At 43.2% G+C, this 19,804-nt stretch overlaps 1 protein-coding gene across 1 annotated transcript in view; it reads right to left on the reverse strand.

The window, feature by feature from the left end:
- Positions 1-4,333: 4,333 nt before the first annotated feature.
- The window catches only part of Ccdc28a (coiled-coil domain containing 28A), an 18,642-nt gene continuing 3,171 nt past the window's right edge, over positions 4,334-19,804 (reverse strand). The window contains 6 exon segments of the mRNA XM_029482830.1: positions 4,334-4,830; positions 7,135-7,157; positions 10,264-10,418; positions 15,424-15,587; positions 19,045-19,130; positions 19,133-19,247. Coding sequence (XP_029338690.1) covers positions 4,776-4,830; positions 7,135-7,157; positions 10,264-10,418; positions 15,424-15,587; positions 19,045-19,130; positions 19,133-19,204 — 555 coding nt within the window. The 5' untranslated portion in view covers positions 19,205-19,247 and the 3' untranslated portion in view covers positions 4,334-4,775.

The raw sequence follows: 19,804 nt of genomic DNA on the forward strand, positions 1-19,804 counted from the left end.
GGAAAAATGAGACTTGTACTGGTATTTTAAATGGTAATTATGCTCACTGACTTAAAGCTACTAAATCAAAACAAGAGGTAACTGCGCTAACATTTTTTAAAATTTCCTTCACTCCTATTTTTCTCCCCCTAAAAATTAGTGTTTTTAGAACACCATTTCTGAGGCCCCTCAGCAACACAAACAACAAAGTTCCTGAAGACAGAACGCCACAGGCAGGATGTGCACACCATTGCTTGAACTGAGTGAACTTGAACACAGACTGTGCCAGGAAACTGTTCTGATACTTGGAGCAATGTTTATTAATAAGCACAACGCCAGCACTTCTCAAAAGATAAACATTTAGCAACGTGTCAGAATTATTCACCTTAGTCATAAAATCATAGCATATGCAATCTTAGAACGACAGACCAGTTACTATAGAGTCTTAGTCTCTTCTTTATTAGCCATACAGCCTCTTCCCACATCTTTTGGACTCCAGAGTAGCAAACAGAGTGAGAAGAGACAGGGGGCGGGTGGGGGAATTGGTATGAGCCAATCTGGGATCCTGTGAAATATTAGTGTTTTCCAAAGTGCTGGAGCACTCTAGAGTGCTCTGGAGGAGGAAAGTTGCCACCGCCCAACTCAAACGTGACCCTAACAGAGGTCTCCAAGACCATGGAGCTCTCTGCTCGAGGTTTTTCCAGAAGCCCCAAGGAAAAGACATCTCCAAGAAGGGAAGAGCTTTACCTCGCAGAGAGGCCAAGGGCCGAGCACGTTGGCCAGGCAGCAGTCTCCTCTTGGCACTGTGCAGGAAATGAAGGCAGTTTTCCAGATCACAGCCTAGGGAGGCAGGTGGGGCACGTGTGCCCCCATCTCCATAGGGAAGACAACACACAAGACAACACACGCTGCCACCACGCCCCACAGGTCCGGTGTCCCTTGCTCAGTGCTGCGCTCCAGTGGCCAACCTCCGTCTTTGCTTCAGGAGGCTCCTAAAGGTTGTCTGTCACCTTCCCTCTGTTCTCTCAAGTTCTAGGTGGATTTCTTTTGCTGGCCGCTGGTCGGAGGCAGCTGCAGCTGGATCTCGAGGGCCTTCAAGTCGCTGGGAAGAGGTGACAAATGCACAGCTGCTGTCTGCCAAATTCTGCTTAACTTTACACAAGCCAGCAATTTTAAAGTACTGAGAAAGTATTTCTCAGTACTTTATCTGAGTACTGCTTACGATAAGGCAGACTTATCGTAAAGCCACCCTCTTCCCACTTCTTTTGAATTTAACATAGAAAGATTTCACAATACTTCGAGCATGGGAAAGTTAAAAATCCTGTGAATGGTGAGGCTAAACAAGATCCAGGGATGAAGTCTGAACGGAGACACAACGAAGTTAAAATAGCTTGCTCTAACAGTAGATTTTAGGAGATCATCTGTAACTCAATAAAATACAATGATTTTGCAACATCTATGTTCTAAGAGTGGCCAGGCATGAAGGGAAATTAAAATTGAGATTCTATCTTACCTTAATCAGAATGGCTATCTCCAGGCCTATACATGCTGAGAAGCCTATGGAGGAAGGACAATGGCTATCCACTGTTAGTGGGAATATAAACTGCTGGAGCCACTATGGAAATCCATATGGAGGGGTCTCCAAAGGCTGAAATTAGAACTATCGATGGCTCAGAGGTTAAGGGCACTGACTGCTCTTCCAGAGGTCCTGAGTTCAATTCCCAGCAACCACATGGTGGCTCACAACCATCAGTAATGGGATCGGATGTGCTCTTCTGGAGTGTCTGAAGACAGCTACAGTGTACTCATATAAAATAAATAAATCTTAAAAAAAAAAAAAAAAAGAACTATCGTATGACCCAGTTGTACCACTTCTGAGCATACACCCAAAGGATTCTACAGTCTAACACAGGGATTCCTTCTCTACTGACATCAGCTAAGAAATGAATAGCCTAGACACACATGACGCCAGTTTATGTAGGCGTTAGGAAAAAGAAATCCTGATATTTCCTGGCAAATGGATGGAACTGAAGAATAGGATACTGAGGTAACCCAGGCCCTGAGCACAAATGACTCTCTCATGTGTGGGATTTTGAGGTCAGGAAACAGCCATATAAGGGCTAGGAGGTCTTAAGGGGCTGAACACAAAGCAAATGTGATATGGAAGTGTGTGTTGGGGTGGGGGGGGGTTGCTACAGTATGGGTAAGCAGGAATGAATGTTGTGGTGTATGGCGGGGGATGGGGGAAATCAAACACAACCAAGAATGTATGAAAAGGCCTTATGCTGTGTAAACTCACTTTAACAGTTTTAAAACAAGTTCCAACAGGAGTGGGCAATGTTCTGCCAGAATACAGAGTTTTTACATGAAATTCTCAGTGTCATGTATGGGATACCTCCCATGAGTGACTGGTCAGAAAGGACCCAGGGGGTCCCCAACTAACTCATTATCATTGTTTTTAGTTACTCACCACAGCTAAAAGGTAGGACCTATTGATGAACACATAGAAAAGTCAGATTGGAATTGACCTGGAAATTTCACTCCTGAAGTCTAGTTTTTACAGTGCTAGAGAAAAGTTTGCAGAAGTTTACAGACCTGCACAGTGGTGAGTCCTACGTACTGATACTACCCCAGCAGGCAAGATGTGCCCACTGATGCAATAACTGCATGACTGTCACAGGGTCACCGACTGCTTTTGGATTGGATCTGAGGCCTGCTCCGAAGCAGGGAATTCATGTCTGGTACTATAAACATAGTTGAAAGCCCAACATCATAGAAGGTGAGTACCTACTGCTGCCAATTACTTTCTAAATATTTATGTTTATGTACATAGAGCCTTCTCTTAACCCTGGACAGAGAAGCTTCAGTGTGTAGCAATCTCATAACCGATCAAGTGTTGAGAGTAAGAGACTGTCAAGTACTCAGCCTAAATAAGCTATTTATATCAACTGCTCCGAGGCTCAGGAACCATCTTGGAAAAAGAAGCAGAAAGAATGTAAAAGCCAGAGGATGGGAGGAATGCTGGGAGATGCTGTTCTCTAGACATGACGTGGTCACTTCAGTAAGCTCACAGCACTATGGCGACTTATACAAGATCAAACCAGCCAACAGTCCCCCGTGGACAAGAGAGGAGCTAGCAAGACATCCCCCGTAGCTGCAGAGCTATTCACAACTTGGTTCTTGGGGGAGTGGGAGTCATCATCCTTTAGGGGTGTGGCTATTTGTAGGCTGCCCGTGGATGGCTCCACATCCACGCACACATAGGCAGCACTAAGCTGATCCAGTGAATTATAAAAATAAAACAGGACATGAAGGTGGGAGGGAAGGTATGGAGGTCGGGAAGGAGGGAGTTGGGGGTGGCGTGGGTACTATGATCAAGACACATTGGATACACATAAAATTATCAAGAATTTAAAAATATATATATAAATATATTTAAAAAGGTGGCTGGTGTAGTTCAGTGATAGTGTTTGCTTAGCACTCGTGAGTCCTGAGTGTGATCTTCATCACTGACACAAAGAAATGAGGAGAGCCTATCTGCTGACCTTTGTTAGCATCCTTCGTGCTAAGCATCTTTTGTTAGGCTGTGAGCTTCTATTACTCCTTATGCAGTCACTGCCCACTGGTAACAACACAGCCTCATGGGTTACACTGAAAATGAAAGGTGAACTCAAGCTGAGTACGTGCACAGTGGAAAGCTAATGGGAGGAGAAATGCGGATCCAAGTCAAGGGCTGCCTTTAAAGCCATGAACTTCCATTCGACAGCATTTAACACGCAGAAGGTATGGAATGCACAGAATCCTGGTGCGTGTAATTTTAAAAGCATGCTCCCTGCTTTGCCCAGGACACGGCCTGTGCTCCCGGCTTAGCTCTACTCCTGGAAAAGCCCGATTCCCTTAGCTTTGCCAAGCCCAGCATAATCAATCTCTCCCCCGAACCCCGCCTCTCTGTCTGCCTGCCTGCCTTTGAAAACACTCAGACAACTGTAGAACTTGTCAGGTAACCCAGTTGCTGGGCACACAATCTCCTGCCCTAACTTTACCAGCTAGCCTATTTCAGCCATTCACTGATGGTGGAGGCCTCTGTTTCCGCCACCCCAAGATCTTATGGTTCTTGCATGCTTCCTGCTCCAAAAGCCTGTTCAAAATTCCTTCCTCTTTCCCCAGTCCTTTTTTCTGGGACCAGGAAGTCTCACCTTTACCCTTCGATTGACACAATCAAGAACCAATTAGGTCGTCAGCACCTCCCCCTACAACATCCTCATATTTTATACACAGTGTACTTTGGAAACTTGAACCCTTGTTTCCAGGTTGAGGACTACTAAGTCTTCTAAACAGAAAACAGAGACGATGATTTAAAACAATCACTTTATTAAAAATAGCAGATCTCACAAGTACTTATTAAACATTTGTCACTGGCCATTGGGAAACACACCTGCGTGTGTACTGATTGTCTGACGTAAACAGAAGCTGGGCCACCACAGGACACCTGTGTGCCACAAAGGCGCTGGGTCAGTGTGGTGGCGGCAAGGACAGATCCTTCAGCCCCACCAAAGGTTTAGCACAATGCATTTCAAGTATAACCCTTAAGGCAACAGAAGCAAGCACAGCAGCACACCTCTGTACCCCATTTCCTGACGAGGCCTCCCCGGACAGCGGTGGATTACAGCGAGCACGTGGACGAAAGCGGCGTGTGAGCAGGATCACTGCACGTGCATTCGCATGACTCAGAGTTTGCGGTGGAAGATGATTTTACTACTGGACTCAGCTGGGAAGGACGGAGGCTGCAGAGCGCTTTAGCTGCTGGACGCATTGGGGACATCCTGTGCATCTGCCAAATGCAGTTTCTGTCTGGATTCATCAGTTAAGAAGAGTTTCATTTGAAAGCAAGTATTTCTTTTCAATTTCAGGAATTTACACTCAGTAACCAGGAAACCCCCCAAAAATGGGGTAAGTGACAGAGGGAAGGACAGAGGGAGAACAGGAGAGGCTTAAGGGAAAGCTGTGGTGTTACCAAGCTGTGGTGTTTGAACAGGAGCCCAGTGTAGAGAGTTATGCTATGTGTATGACTTCAAGCTTAAAAACATTTATTTAGGATCTAGTTAATGTAGTTGTCCAATTCCAAATCTTCCTGCCTCAGCCTCCAGTGCTGGGGTTATAAGACCGTAACATCAGGTCTGTCCAGGTTTATTTTAATACAGCAAGACTCGTTTCCATGGCGAGGAAGCAGTGGAATGAGAACATTAAAAGACTAACCGGATTACAACAATCCCTTAAAGATGCTATTTTGCCATGTTTGGCAAAACAATTTCCTTATGAAACCAAACCTGAAGTAATTATCACAACTCTATAATCTTTTCTATAATCTCCATCATCCCTTAAGAAAACTGTGAATAGGGCTGGAGAGATGGCTCAGCGGTTCAGAGCACTGACTGCTCTTCCAGGGGTCCTGAGTTCAATTCCCAGCATCCACATGGTGGCTCACAACCATCTGTAATGGGATCTGATGCCCTCTTCTGGTGTGTCTGAAGACAGCAACAGTGTAGTCACATAAAACAAACAAACAAACAAATAAATAGAAAACTGTGAATAAAACAGAATTCCTGCATACGTCCCTGACCTTTTATTTTCCTCTTAGTCCTAAACTGTTCAGCCACTGCCCACCTTTCAAGGTCCAATTCACACAGTGATCTAAATACACTGAGGACAACATCACGTCAGCAGTATAGACAGACAGACAGACAGAGGCATGGCCATCCAAAGTCCTGTCTAGTTGGAAGGCTTGAGAGTTAACATATGGAAAGACTCATTGGACAGTAAAGTAAGGTAGAAGAAGCTGCAGGGGAGGGCGACCCCATAGGAAACCAGCAGTCTCAACTAACCTGGAGCCCTGGGAGCTCCAGGAGTCACCAACCAGGCAGCATACACCAGCTGATATGAGGCCCCTACACATACACAGCAGAGGACTGCCCTGGCCCACAGAGAGAAGACACACCTAACCCTAGAGAGACTTGAGGCCTGGTGGTGGGGGAGCATCTCTCAAGAGGCATCGGGGAGGAGGAATGGGATGAGGAACTGTGGGAGAGGGGCAACAGCTGGATTGTAGATAGACAGATAAGATGATAGATGGATAGATAGATGATAGACAGACAGACAGACAGACAGACAGATAGAATGGCATGTAGAGTTCATACTCATACCCAAGCTCAAAGCAGCAGCACAGGCTAAGCACTTAGTCAGAGTATAAAACGTTCCAGCAGGATTGACTTGCTGCAATTCTAACTTCTGTATATTCTAACTGTTTAGAAATTTCCTCACACATGCCATTACATGAAGCAGTTTGTATTACAGAAGCCCCTTAAGGATGTTAACGAATGTGTGAAATGTCATGCTATTAACGTGTGTAAAGAAGCACATTTCAAAAGTCCTATCTCATGCTATGAGTGTGTTTCCTCTCATATGAAAGCATGTTGACGGCAGGATCATTTCATAGGATTCTTATGTACTAGCAATCGTGTTTATAAACATGTTTTAAAAAAAACCCACCTGGTGGCTCACAACCATCTGTAATGAGATCTAACGCCCTCTTCTGGTGCATCTGAAGACAGCTACAGTGTACTTACTTCTAATAATAAATAAATCTTTTTAAAAAAAGTTTGAAAAGTTCCCTAAGTCATTGTTTCAGTCTGAAATATCAAAATCAAAATAACCTACCTGTGTCTCGATGTTTTCCTTCAAGTTAACTCTACACTGCGTTCGCTTCACTTCATAGGCTGTGGAAGGATCCCTTAAAAGTTGTGTGTTACTGGTCTTCAATTCCAATTTTATGTACCATAAGTAATAACAGTAAGTGTATCTTTGGATCTCTGCCAGATTGTTTCAGAATCTAAGAGTCAAAATAATTCTTGCAGTCTACTACATAATATGTATCACTTGAACAGTAACAATTCAAATTGTTTTGAAGAATATGAAAACAATATAAAACAAAGAACAAAGCAGACATGGAATTTCAGCATGCAAAACCCTGAAACAAAATGATCTGGAAACTAAAGGGGAAGAGATATACCTCTAGTGAATAAAATAAGATACGGTAGAAATTATTTACCCGGAAAAATAGATTTTGAGCTTTATACTGTTGATAGTAGGCAAGGATACATAGAAGAATTCAATTCTTCTAACTGCAACACAAAGAAACAAATTGAGTATTAATTTTACAAGAGAAATACTAATAAGTCATTGTAAACCATGCTTTAAAATAGCTCCACGTAGGTTTTAACTGAAAGAGCAAACTATTAAAGAAATTCTCAGAAAATTCTCTAAGCTAGGAAATCCTTTTTACAAAGCAAGTGTAAAGTCACTGCAGCTTGCCCACAAAGACAGAATAGAAGAAGCAAATGATACAGGCTACAAGCTTTACAAGTATTCTTAAAATCATGTATAACACTGACAACCTCCTCTGTGTGTGTGTATCGTTTCTTTTTGAAAGAGGCTGGCCTTGAACTCTATGCAGCCCAGGATAGCCCTAACTCGTGATTCTCTTGATTCAGCCTACAGAGTGCTAAGTGCACAGATGTGTGCCTCTAGGTTCTTTTAACAGAAGTCTGATCCTTATTGTGTGTAGTGTGTTGCTTGTGTGTGAAGGCAGCACACATGGGGGATATACCCTTGTGGAGTTGGCTCTTTCCTTCTGCTCTCACATGAGCTATAGGAATTGTATTCAGGTTGAAATTTCACCAGCCTTACCCTGCAAACACTTTTACCTCCTAAGCCATCTTGCTGGACCCATGCCTAGCTTTTATAGTTGGATCTTTTTTAAAACAAAAATGCCATCTCCATAACCATCTTTAAAACTTTTATTACAAAAATATCTTACAAGTCATTCAATTAGCGCTTTAAAGTAGAATTGTTCACCCCTTGTCTTAGTCTATTTGGGTTCTTATAATAAAATATCATTAAATTCGTGGTTTGCAGAAAAAGAAACTCATTTCTCCCAGTTCTAGAGAGCAGTCGTCCATGATTAAGATGCTAAAGGAGCTGGTGTCTGGCTCACAGAACAGCACCCTGTACTGTGTCCTCACAGAATGGAAACAGAGGGGTGTCTCTTTTCAGCCTCTTTTCCTAGGACACTAATCCCACTCCTGACCTAATTACCTTCCACAGACCCATCGCCTGTTGCCACCACCCTCAGAGTGAGGACTTGAAAGTACGAGTTCTAGAAGGATGCAGATATCCAGACCACACTACCTTTAGTTTTAGAAGAAACACAAAGTAAAGAGATGTTTGCTGGGGCTGTAGTTTAGTGGTGGAGTGCTTGTTCAGCATCCATGAGGCCCTTGGCTTAATCTCCAATACCTCAAAGAAGTTTAAAAAAAGAAAGGATGGTAGGTGGGTACAGTAACTAGACTACCTGCTGTTACCAAGTACAACTGATGCTAGCCTTGCACTATACCTCCTGGTTTAAAATTTAGTTAGTTATTTTTCCAAATGCTCTAAAGGTATACAAATTAAACTTATATTTAAGAAAAATAGAGCCTAAGACATGAACTGAATACTTGGTGAGACCAAATAATACATGGCAGAGATGACACTTAAGGCACAGGCTTGAAGGGCTGTTCATTTGGTTTTTTTTGAGAGAGGTCTCATATAGCCCAGGCTGGCCTTTTAAAGTGTGGGCAGACAGTTGTCTTATATACATTTTTTTTAAAAAGTGAAAGACAAAAAGAAAAAGAAAAGTTGTAGAAAGAGATTTTTCTTCTCCTTTGTTCTCCTTTGTTCTTTAAAAATGTTCGCGTGCGCATCAGTTGCTGTGAACCTGCACATAAGGAGGCCAGAGGTCACGGTTGGGTGTCCTCCTTAACTGTTCTCCACCTCATTTCTTTGAGACAGGATCTCTCACCAAACCTGAAGCTCACAATATCAGCAAGAAAGGGCAGCCTGTAATCCTCAGAGATCTCCTTGTCTCTGCTCTTCTAGTGCTGAGATCATAGGCACTTTACACACAGGTACTGGGATCTGAACTCAGGCCCTCACACTGGTGTAGCAAGAATTTTACCAACTGAGCCATCTCCCTAGCTCCCTAAAGAAGGTTTTAGATATTTATTTTTATTTTATGGGTATGTGTGCTTTGCCCAAATGTAAGCATGTGCAGCACATGTGTGCCTGGTGCCCTCAGAGGCCAGAAGAAGGCTTCAGATCCCCGGAACTGAAGTTAGAGAGGGTCGAGGGCCGCCATGTGGGTGCTGGAAACAGAATCTGGGTCTTCTGCAAGAGCGGCAAGTACTTTTAGACGCTGAGTCAGCTTTTCAGCCCCCTAAAAAAGGTTTTAAAGAGGCAAATTGACAAGGTGCTATGAGCAGGGTGGGGCCCTCCATCCCCAACTCAAATACTCTAGCTCCCAGTCATAGGATGGCAGTGTTCAGAGCCTTAAACAGAGGCAGCGGAATTAAAATGAGGTCACTGGGCTGGCCCCAATCCACTATGACCTCAACATGACCAACTGGACAGGTGTGTGCAGGAGAAAACTTAAATGAGCATTAAGATGATACCCACAATGAAAACCTTAGGCAACTTTAGCTATCGTCCATTCCAGCTCCCAGAATTGTAGGACGTTCTATTGTTTGACCCCCGGTGTACTGTACTTTGCGACGGTAGCTCTAGCAGACTGAGAGACATGGCAATGTTCTAAATTGCCGTAAAGACCAAACACTGGTCTGGATTTAAAAATAGGGGGCCTGGGGTGTCATCAAGACATGGTGGGTTTTATATAAAAGGCAGGCAGAGATCTTTTGACTAGTGGCTTCTATGTACTTAAGATCTGCATATACATAAGGTCTCTATATAATACAGGCACATATGTGAAATATTCAGAAGCAAGTATTTCCTTTAGAAGTTTGCCAGGATTATGATAATACATGCTCCTATAAATCTAAATTCAAGCATTTTCTTCTGTATTTCTTTAACAAGAATCAAATGCAATAAAGATGAACTGTGAGGGTACCACACTAAGTAAGAGACCCTCCCACCCCTACCGTGTGGGCACACACTGTCCAATGCCATCTGCAGGAAGAGCTCACTGAGCCCTGCTCATCAAGACAGAAAGAAACCCAAGCATGGGCTCCTTTAAGGGAAGGTGACACGTTCTATAATTAGACAGTGGTGATGACTGCAAAATCCCTATGAATTGTATAAACAACTCACTGATAGTTAAAGTGTGAATTGTGGTGTGTGTGTGTGTGTGTTGTTGCATAAAGATGTTTCTTAAGTAACCGACAGCACGCCACTCACGTCCGACAGTAGCCTGTCCAGATTTGCATCACTGGCTGCTTTCCGCTTGTCCTCAGGAAGTTCCTCTAACTCCCCGTAGAGCTCCAAATTCAAGCGAGCTAATTTCTCCTGCATTCCCCGGACATGCTCCATCTGTTCTATGGAACATTCATTTCCTGGGGAACATTCCAGAACATTAACAAAGATTAGTGTTAAAGCCTATAACCTCAAGGAACAGCTCTTAAACTCCAGGTGCACAAAAGAAATCCATTTTCTTTGTTTGAAAATTGACTTATTAATAACTATTTTGTGTGTATAATTATAATTCTTTTTAAAAATGTAATACTTTCTTTTTTAAAAGATTTACTTATTTATTTTATGTATATGAGTACAGGTGGTTGTGAGCCTTCATGTGGTTGTTGGGAATTGAATTTTTTAGGACCTCTGCTTGCTCTGGTCAACCCCACTCACTCCGGCCCAAAGATTTCTTTATTATTATACATAAGTACACTGTACTGTCTTCAGACGTGCCAGAAGAGGGCATCGGCTCTCATTACAGGTGGTTGTGAGCCACCATGTGGTTGCTGGAATTTGAACTCAGGACCTTTGGAAGAGCAGTCAGTACTCTTACCTACTGAGCCATCTCGCCAGTCCATAATTATAATTCTTTTTATTTCCCTTTTGACTTTATTTTTTTGAGACAGGGTAATACAAGCTGGTTCAAACTCAAAATCTTCCAAGCTTGGCCTCTTAGCTATTGAGAGCAGATATAATTTTTGGCTAGGAAAACAATGACCAACCTAAAAAAATGACCCTGGGCCCTAAAATAAAATTGTGCATAAAATACCTTTTTTATTTTTGTTTTTGTTTTTCAAGACAGGGTTTCTCTGTGTAGTCCTGGCTGTCCTGGAACTCACTTTGTAGACCAGGTTGGCCTCAAACTCAGAAATCTGCCTGCCTCTGCCTCCCGAGTGCTGGGATTAAAGGCGTGCACCACCACACCCAGCTTTACCATTTTTATTTTTAAAGCAAAATAATTCCTCAAGTAGGGAAGATGTACTTTTTCTTCCACTGTCATATTGAATATAGAAGCAATAGCATCATAATTATGTCCATGTTGACAACTGCCCATTGAACTGAGAAAGCCAACTTTTTGTAGTATTTCGAGTAAAGTATAGGATTCTCTAAGAATTTCAACCATAAATTATTTTTCCAGTCAATTATAAATTCTTCCTTTAGGAAATATAAATGCAAATATTTATGAAGCATGATGCATTACATTATACACTGTAGTATTTTCAATAATATATACGGTAATGCAAGCCAACATCACTAAGGCACAAGTCCCATTATTGCTTGACTTAGGTCCAGTGTGGTGAGATTTTACCTGCTCCGACAACTAACATGTTACATATACATGATATAGTCTATACCGTCATCTGGTTTAAGTATAGCTTCTGAAACCTCTTGGTACTCCAATTAAAACAAACTTTTTTTTCTAAATATATTGCAAGAATATACTATAATTCAGCTGAAGCTGAAACACAGCCAGGTGTGCTGTCATAGTGTGTCTATCAGCATCTGGAACCCTGACAAGGTATACTCATGGGGAGAGAGGGAAGGTGGGGGGGAGGGAAGTAGGGAAGGAGAGGAAAGAGAGGGAGAGAGAGAGAATGAATGTGAATGTGAATGAATGAATGAATGAATGAATGGATGAATACAGAGATGTAGACCTGACAAAGGAAAATTGGGAGGAAGACATACCTATGTGAAAACAGGGCTTGAGAAAACAGAAGCTTCCTAAGACAAAAAGAACATGTTGTATAGGTTGAAAGATGAGTTAGCAGCCAGGAAAGGCTTCGGGATTTCCTACTGGGATCCCTGAGAAAAGTCCTAACACATGGGGATAAATGCCCACACCTTATAGGTGTCAGTGTGGACTCATAGGCATTAAGATGGGGAAAAATAATGACCTAGTAAGAAAGAAACTGCCTAGCAATGGGATTTTCATGGCATTACTTACAGCCAGGGCTTAGTGACAGCACAGACGGGGGAGGAAGGACTTCAATCAAACCAATCACCTGATCTTAAGGGAAGGGAATCGCCACTAGAAAGAGCGAGCCGGGAAAGAGTGGGGAGGGAGGAGGCCCCAAGGCCTGACACTACTACTGAGGCTATGGAGTAGACCCAACAGCAGCTGAAAGAGTCTGATGCAGATATTTACACCCAACCAATGGACAAAAACTGGTGGCCCCTATGGTTGAATTAGGAAAAAGCTAAAAGAAGCTGAGGAGGAGGGCAACCTTGTAAGAAGGACCAGCAGTCTCAATTAACCTGGACCCCTGGACCACCAACCAGGCAGCATATACCAGCTGATATGAGGCCACCAACACATATACAGCAGAGGACTGCCTGGTCTGGATTCAGTCAGAGAAGATGCACCTAAGTCTCAAGAGACTGGAGGCCCCAGGGAATGGAGAGGTCTGGTGGGGTTGGAGGTGGGGAGGTGGGGACATCCTTGTGGAGACAGGGTTGGTAGGAGTAAGGGGGAAGGTATGGGATATGGAACAGTCAGAGTCTGGATAGGGAGAGGGATAAAATCTGGAGTGTAAGAAAAAGATTAAATTTTTTTTAAAAGGGGGTGAGCAGGAAAGAGTGGAAGAAGTGAAGCATTCTGGGATACCATGTTGTTGGGGTTGGGTGGAGCATGAGGTGGATGAAATTTTCTGTGAAGAAAATAATACACCTTTTTTGGAGTCGGGGGTGCCTATATAATCCAACCTGGACTTGAATTCTTGATTCTCCTGCTTTAGCCTCCCCATTACTGGGGTTACAGGCCTGAGTCTAGCTTCCTTGTCAAATATAAGTATTACTAAGGACTAAAGACTCAGAAACCATGAAACAAGAGAGATGTGTGTACACAAAACCCACAGTTCCACAAGATTAAATGTACTATCACGAAATCGACAGACATAAATATATTTGGAAAAGTAAGTTTTAAAAAAAATATTTTGTTTCCATGTTAAAAAATGAGCAACTCAACTACTTAGCAAGTAGACATGGGAAATTTAAATTTGCCGGTCATTTTAAAAATTTCACTTGACTGACAAACACTGAAAGGTAATGCTCCCTGCTGATGGGAACCCAAAGGAAAGGTTCTTTTATAACCTCCCGATAAAAGAAGGAAGGATAGTCCCTGGAAAGCATCCTAGATACTTCTATTAAAACAAAATGAGAGCAGGGTGTGGCACCCCACTCCTCTAGCTCAGCTCTCAGAAGGTGGAGCCAGGAGATCAGGACTCCAGGAGCAGCCTCTGCTATGGAATGAGCTGGAGGCCTGCCTACAACACAGGAGGCCATACAAAGCAAACGGGCTGAGCATGGAACTCAGTTGGCAGAACGCTTATCTAACCATGACAAAGACCAGAGTTCAATCCCAGCCCTGTATAAACAGGGTGTCAGGGCATATGCCTGTAATCCTAGTAGCTGGAGTCCAGTTCATTCAAAAGACAAAAGCAAATTGAACAAATTAAGTCTAAATTCATTCAAATGATAAAGACTTCCCTTATTATTTGAGATAGATAAGTTATATGGTATGGTTTGGTTTTTCAGAAGTGGATTAGGCTGCCTTATGAAGAACGAAGGGGCATAAACAACCATACATACATGGGGGCCTAGAATCTAATTCAAATAAGTGTTTCAGTCTAGTTATTCCATAATAGCAATCCTACCCTAACATTCCAGCCACCCTTCCCTTGTGAATGTGTGTGCATATGTGTATGGTGTCATGTAGGATACAGGGATGTACTTGTGCACGCTGCAAGCAGGAGCTAGAGAACGTCAGGTTTCCTGTCCCATCACTTCCTGCCTCATCCGTTAAGGTGGGGTCTTTCAGTGAACCTGGACCAAAGCTGACAGCCAACAGGCCCCAGAAATCTGCTTCCTGGGCTGGCGAGATGGCTCAATGGGTAAGAGCACTGACTGCTCTTCCAAAGGTTCTGAGTTCAAATCCCAGCAACCACATGGTGGCTCACAACTACCCGTAATGAGATCTTACAGCCTCTTCTGGTGTGTCTGAAGACAGCTACAGTGTACTTACATATAATAAATAAATAAATCTTTAAAAAAAAAAAAAAAGAAATCTGCTTCCTGTATCTCTGGTTTTACAGATGGGTCCATGCCCATACCCAGCTTTTTACACAGCTGCTAGCATACTCAGATTCTCATGGCTGTGAAGCAAACTGTCTTATACAACTAAGCCATTGTCTCTGGCCCTAAAAAACTCCCTGAAATAAATAAATAAATAAATAAATAAGCAAGCTCGCAGAGCAGTGGTGGTGCACGCCTTTAATTCCAGCACTTGGGAGGCAGAGGCAGGTGGATCTCTGAGTTGGAGGCCAGCCTGGTCTACAGAGTGAGTTCCAGGACAACCAAGGGATACACAGAGAAACCCTGTCTTGAAAAAACAACAAAACAACAACAAACAAACAAACAAACAAACAAACCTCTCCCATTAATTATATTCCATCACAATAAAGTCTAAAATTCTTACATTTTATGTTTATACACCATATGTCCCCCCTCCCCCTTTGCCTAGCACTGAGTGTGTGCTTTTATTGCTTTTGTTGTTGTTGTTGCTGTTTCTAAGGCAGGTTTCACGGAGCCCAGGTTGTCTTCAAAGTCATTATGTAGCAGAGGATGTCTTTGAACTTCCTGGACCTCCCAAGTGGTAGGATTAGAGGTGTACACAACCTTGTCTGGCTTTTATGCAGTGCTGGGTGTTAAACAAAGGATTTAGTAAGCTCTAGGCAACCCACCAACTATGAGCAAAGGAGCAGAGGCACACACATACCCAGCCCCCCTGCTCTACTTGTTCTTTGGCAGTCTAGTGCAGACCAGATGGCCTCAATCTCACTGTGTAGTTGAACTTCTCATCCTTCCATTCCGCCTCTACTTTCCAGGCATGGGTCAGCACATCTAGCTCCCCCGTACTTCTGACTACAGAATATGATACTTGGAGAGAGAGTCGCTTCCTCACACAACAGGGTGTGTGGTGCGAGAAATGACACGCAAAGGTGTCCTTTGGCTTTCACGTGCACACACAGAACATAGCCAACTAGAGGAAGGGTAAGCCATGCAGAAGGCAGCATCAGAGCAGTGAGAAGCAGGTGGGTGTCTTACCAAACGCCTGCAGCTTTCCAGAGTGGAAATCGTTCAGCAGGCTGAGGAGGCCGCGCTCCATCTCTTGGACATCCGAGACGTCGGTGAGGAAGGAGTGCTGGATGGGTGTGGACTGGGCACCCTTCCCTTCTCCTCCAGGAGGTTTGTTCTTTTCTTTCATCACCCTGCAGAAGTGATGCGATTAGCCTTGGTTAGATCTCTCAGGTGCTCCAGATTAGACTCCTGTTTAACTGCTCAGATAAATAAATGAACTTTTTTTTTTTAAAATAAAAAATCAGAGGAAGTCAATATGAAAACTTGAAACGTCAAGCTAGCAACACACAAAAAGAGGTGGTGAAAAAAACTCTCACCTGTCTAAAGTGTAGCCTGGGAAACATACAGATGTTAGTAAGTGTGGGCAAGTGCTGCTTTGTTAGATAGAAAAGGTATTGAGTGTAAATCTTTCTGGTATCCTATTTTGTATTTTTCACTTCACAGTAAAATGCAGCAAGCACTCTCCTTTCTAAATGCCGTTGACAGTTTATAAACTGTTTATAGTTGGGTGAGATGTTTTTGGGTTCCTGTTCTGAAGACGGCACTCTAGCAATGCTTAGTCTTAGGATAAAGACATTTAAAATCCGTGACCAAGAACTTATCATCCCGAATTCTGCCTCGGTCCTCTGGCCCCCTCATGTAGTTTTCGAAGTTGAGCTGACTGATACAATCTAACTTCTCTACTGTCCTCCTTAGCCACTGCCATCCTCCTGTCTCTTAAGCTAACAACTGCCCACACCTTCCAGTTGGCCCACCTGGTCCTGGTCCCCTTTCCTCTCCATGAGGCAGACAAGTCCATTCTTAAATAATGCCAGGTCACATCATTTACGCCTTCAAAAACTAAGGCCTGCCTAAATCCAATACCCTTAAGAAACCCTAATTTCCTTGAGTGTGGTTGTTCGAACCTTTAATCTTGATACAGAGGAGGCAGAGACAGGTGGATGAACAGCCTGATCTACATAATATGTCCAAGGACAGTGAGGGCTACAACGTTTCAAATAAAACAAAAAACTAACCCATGATCTCATTAGTCTCCTACAAGCATACTCTCTGTCTTCTCATCTGGGTCCTGAGCCTACATCCAGAGCCATCTTTGTCAGGCCACTGCTCATGAAACCTTCAGGTCTCAGTCTAGCTGCTATTTCCTCAGAAAGTCATTTGGGGGCCCTTTCATTAATTCTTGTAGCATACATTTACACTCCAGGCTCTTAAACACTAGAGAGATGATGCCATGCAAATTTATATTATCTTATAAAACAGAGCGAGAGGGAGAAGTTCACACAGCTCGGAGTCAGCTGGGCTTCTCACGGTGCTAGCCAAGGCAGAGCTTAAAAAGCAAAAGGGAATGTGTTCTCTTTACCTAGTCCTATAGACTCTGGATTCAGTAGCCTCTATACTTATCACCAGCACTCAATTCTCATACACCCATGAATGAAGACCTCATCCTTACAACCATACTCACAAGGATGAGAGACATAGGGGAGATGTATCTGTATGTGCACCTCGGTGTGAAGGTCTAGGAGTGTGAGCCTGTGGATGGGTTGAGATAAGGAAACTAACAACTCTTACACTTAGAATTCAGGCTGGAGAGAAGGTTCAGTGGCTGAGAGCACTGGTTGCTCTTCCAGTGGACCCAAGTTCAATTTGCAGCACCCACATGGCAGCTCACAACTGTCTAACTCCAGTTCCAAGGGATTCAATACCCTCTTCTGACCTCCAAAGACATGAAGCATGCACAAACACATATGAGGACAAACACCCATACAAATAAAATTAAAAAAACAAAAAAAACCAAAAAACAACTTGGGGTGGTGGTGCACTTCTTTAATCCAAGCACTCTGGAGGGAGAGGAAGGGAGATTCCTATGTGTTCACGGTCTGTGCTAGCCTAATCTACATAGTGAGTTCCAGGCAACCAATGTAACAGAGTGAGATGCTGTCTCAAAACTAAACAAAACAAGCAAAAAACAAATAAAAGCAATTTAGAACTCATGGTCAGTCGGTAACAGTTCTTCACAAGAAAAGGCCTGCATAGCATGTGTGTGTGTGTTATATGGTACATGCATGTACATGGTTGTATGTATACATGTGTGCATGTATGTGTGGGTAACTTCCTTTGTTGCTCTCTACCTTATTTTTGAGACAGCCTCTCTCATAAACCCAGAGCTTGCCATAGTGGTCAGACTACCAGAGCCACAAGCCCCTTGAGTCCCTCTCTCCATATTGTTGGTGCTAGAGTTCCAGATGTGCACTGCCACAGCTCGAGTTTTACCCGGGTGCTGGGGATCGAAACTCAGGCCCTCAAGCTCGTCTGGCAAGCACTGTCATTATAGTCACCCCAGCCCCAGGCCTGTATCGTTCTTAATGGTATTTTATACGGAATTAAATCATTGTAGTCAGTCTCTCAGTTTGCTTCCTCTTACTGTGATAGAGAGCAGGACCAAAAGCAGCCTATCGAGGGAAGGGTTTAACTGACTTACAGTTTAGAGTCCATCATGAAGGAAGTCAGGGTAGAAAATTCAAGGCAGAAATCTGGAGGCAAGAACTGAAGCAAGTCCATGGAGCGACTCTGTCCCCTGACTCGCTCAACCTGCTCTTATACAACCCAGAACCACCTTCTTCTCATGGGTAGCAGAGGGCTGGGCCCGCCCATATCAATCATCACTAATCGAGAAAACGCCCCACAGCCTTGCCTACAGGCTAATCTGATGAAGGCATTTTTCCATTTGAACATCTGCTTCCCAGGTGGCCCTGGCCTTCACCAAGGTGACAAGAAATACCACAAGGGTTGTCCATTTACCTCACCTGTGACCTTATTACAAATGATCATGTGAAGACCCATTCCTGCGGACTCAGAATGTACATCTTAAAAAGATCTTCATGATATCCATACTCTAAAGTAGAGAGAATCCATTATGGTTTTTAAAGTTTTGGTACAGCAAATGTATTTTTATTCTTTCAAATTTGGACGTTTTTAATCTACCAGATAACTTCACCAATTAACACCTCCCAAAAAAAGAAAATGGGCATAAATGATAAAAGTCTACTTACTAAAATTTGTTTCCTTTATGCACACACGTGTCTGTGCATGAGGATGTGCGTGGCCGGGTGTATGTGCCTGATTGTGTGCATGCATGTAGAGGTCAGAGGATGTTCTTAGATCTCATCCCAGGAGCACCTTTTCAAGACAGGGAGTCTCACTGCCTTGGCTCTCCCCAGTTAACTAGACTGTCTGGCCAGCAAGCCACAGGAATCCTCTTGTCTTCCCCAGGGCTGGGGTTACAGGAATGAGCTACCTCCCAGGAATTTTTATATGGGTCCTAGGAATAAAACCTAAGCCTTCGGGTATGTGAGACGAGAGTTTTACCAACTGAGCTATCTTTCCAGGCTTAAAAACTCCTTTCTGAATTTTTTATCCCAACAAAACTAATGGCTGTTGCATTAGGTGAAAGCCTGGACTGAGACTGTAGCTCAGAGGTGGAGAATAATGCGTGTGGAGATCCAGGTTCAATCTGCAGCACTGGAAAAAAAGTCAAATCACAAGAGGAAAAAAGGTTGAGCAAAGAAGATGATAAAGCAAAGAACTCACCTTTTTAACTTTGGCCTCTGAGAAGCTGACTGCGATGTGGGATTTGAAAACCCTGTGCTTTTACTAGCTGGGATGGCATTTTTTTTTTGGCATTAACAACCTGAGTAGAGTGGGCACTGAAAGACTTGGGACTCTTCCTCTTTGCTTTTCGCTCTTCCATTGTCTTAAATTCTTGGTTGCATTAACACCAGCTTCATTAAGACCTAAGTATGAAAATAGGGTGAGTACAGCCATATGCTATAAGGATGTAAAGTGACAGTCAGAGACACATGCCACAGACCAAACAAGCAGGAATTTAAGTCATTATGTTGAATCTGCTTTGCTAACACACATAAACAACTGTCTAATAAGTTTTTTAAAAGATTTATTTATTTACTTTATGTGAGTATAGTTGTATTGGCTAGTTTTGTGTCAACTTGACACAACTGGAGTTATCACAGAGAAAGGAGCTTCAGTTGGGGAAATGCCTCCATGAGATCTCCAGCTGTAAGGCATTTTCTCAATTAGCCCTGGGCTGGTAGTCCTGGTTTCTATAAGAGAGCAGGCTGAGCAAGCCAGGAGTAGCAAGCCAGTAAGGAACATCCCTCCATGGCCCTGCATCAGCTCCTGCTTTCTGACCTGCTTGAGTTCCAGTCCTGACTTCCTTGGTGATGAACAGCAGTATGGAAGTGTAAGCCGAATAAACCCTTTCCTCCCCAACTTGCTTCTTGGTCATGATGTTTGTGCAGGAATAGAAACCCTGACTAAGACAAATTGGTAC

Source organism: Mus caroli, chromosome 10 (assembly GCF_900094665.2).
Source record: "Mus caroli chromosome 10, CAROLI_EIJ_v1.1, whole genome shotgun sequence".
Taxonomy (NCBI): domain Eukaryota; kingdom Metazoa; phylum Chordata; class Mammalia; order Rodentia; family Muridae; genus Mus; species Mus caroli.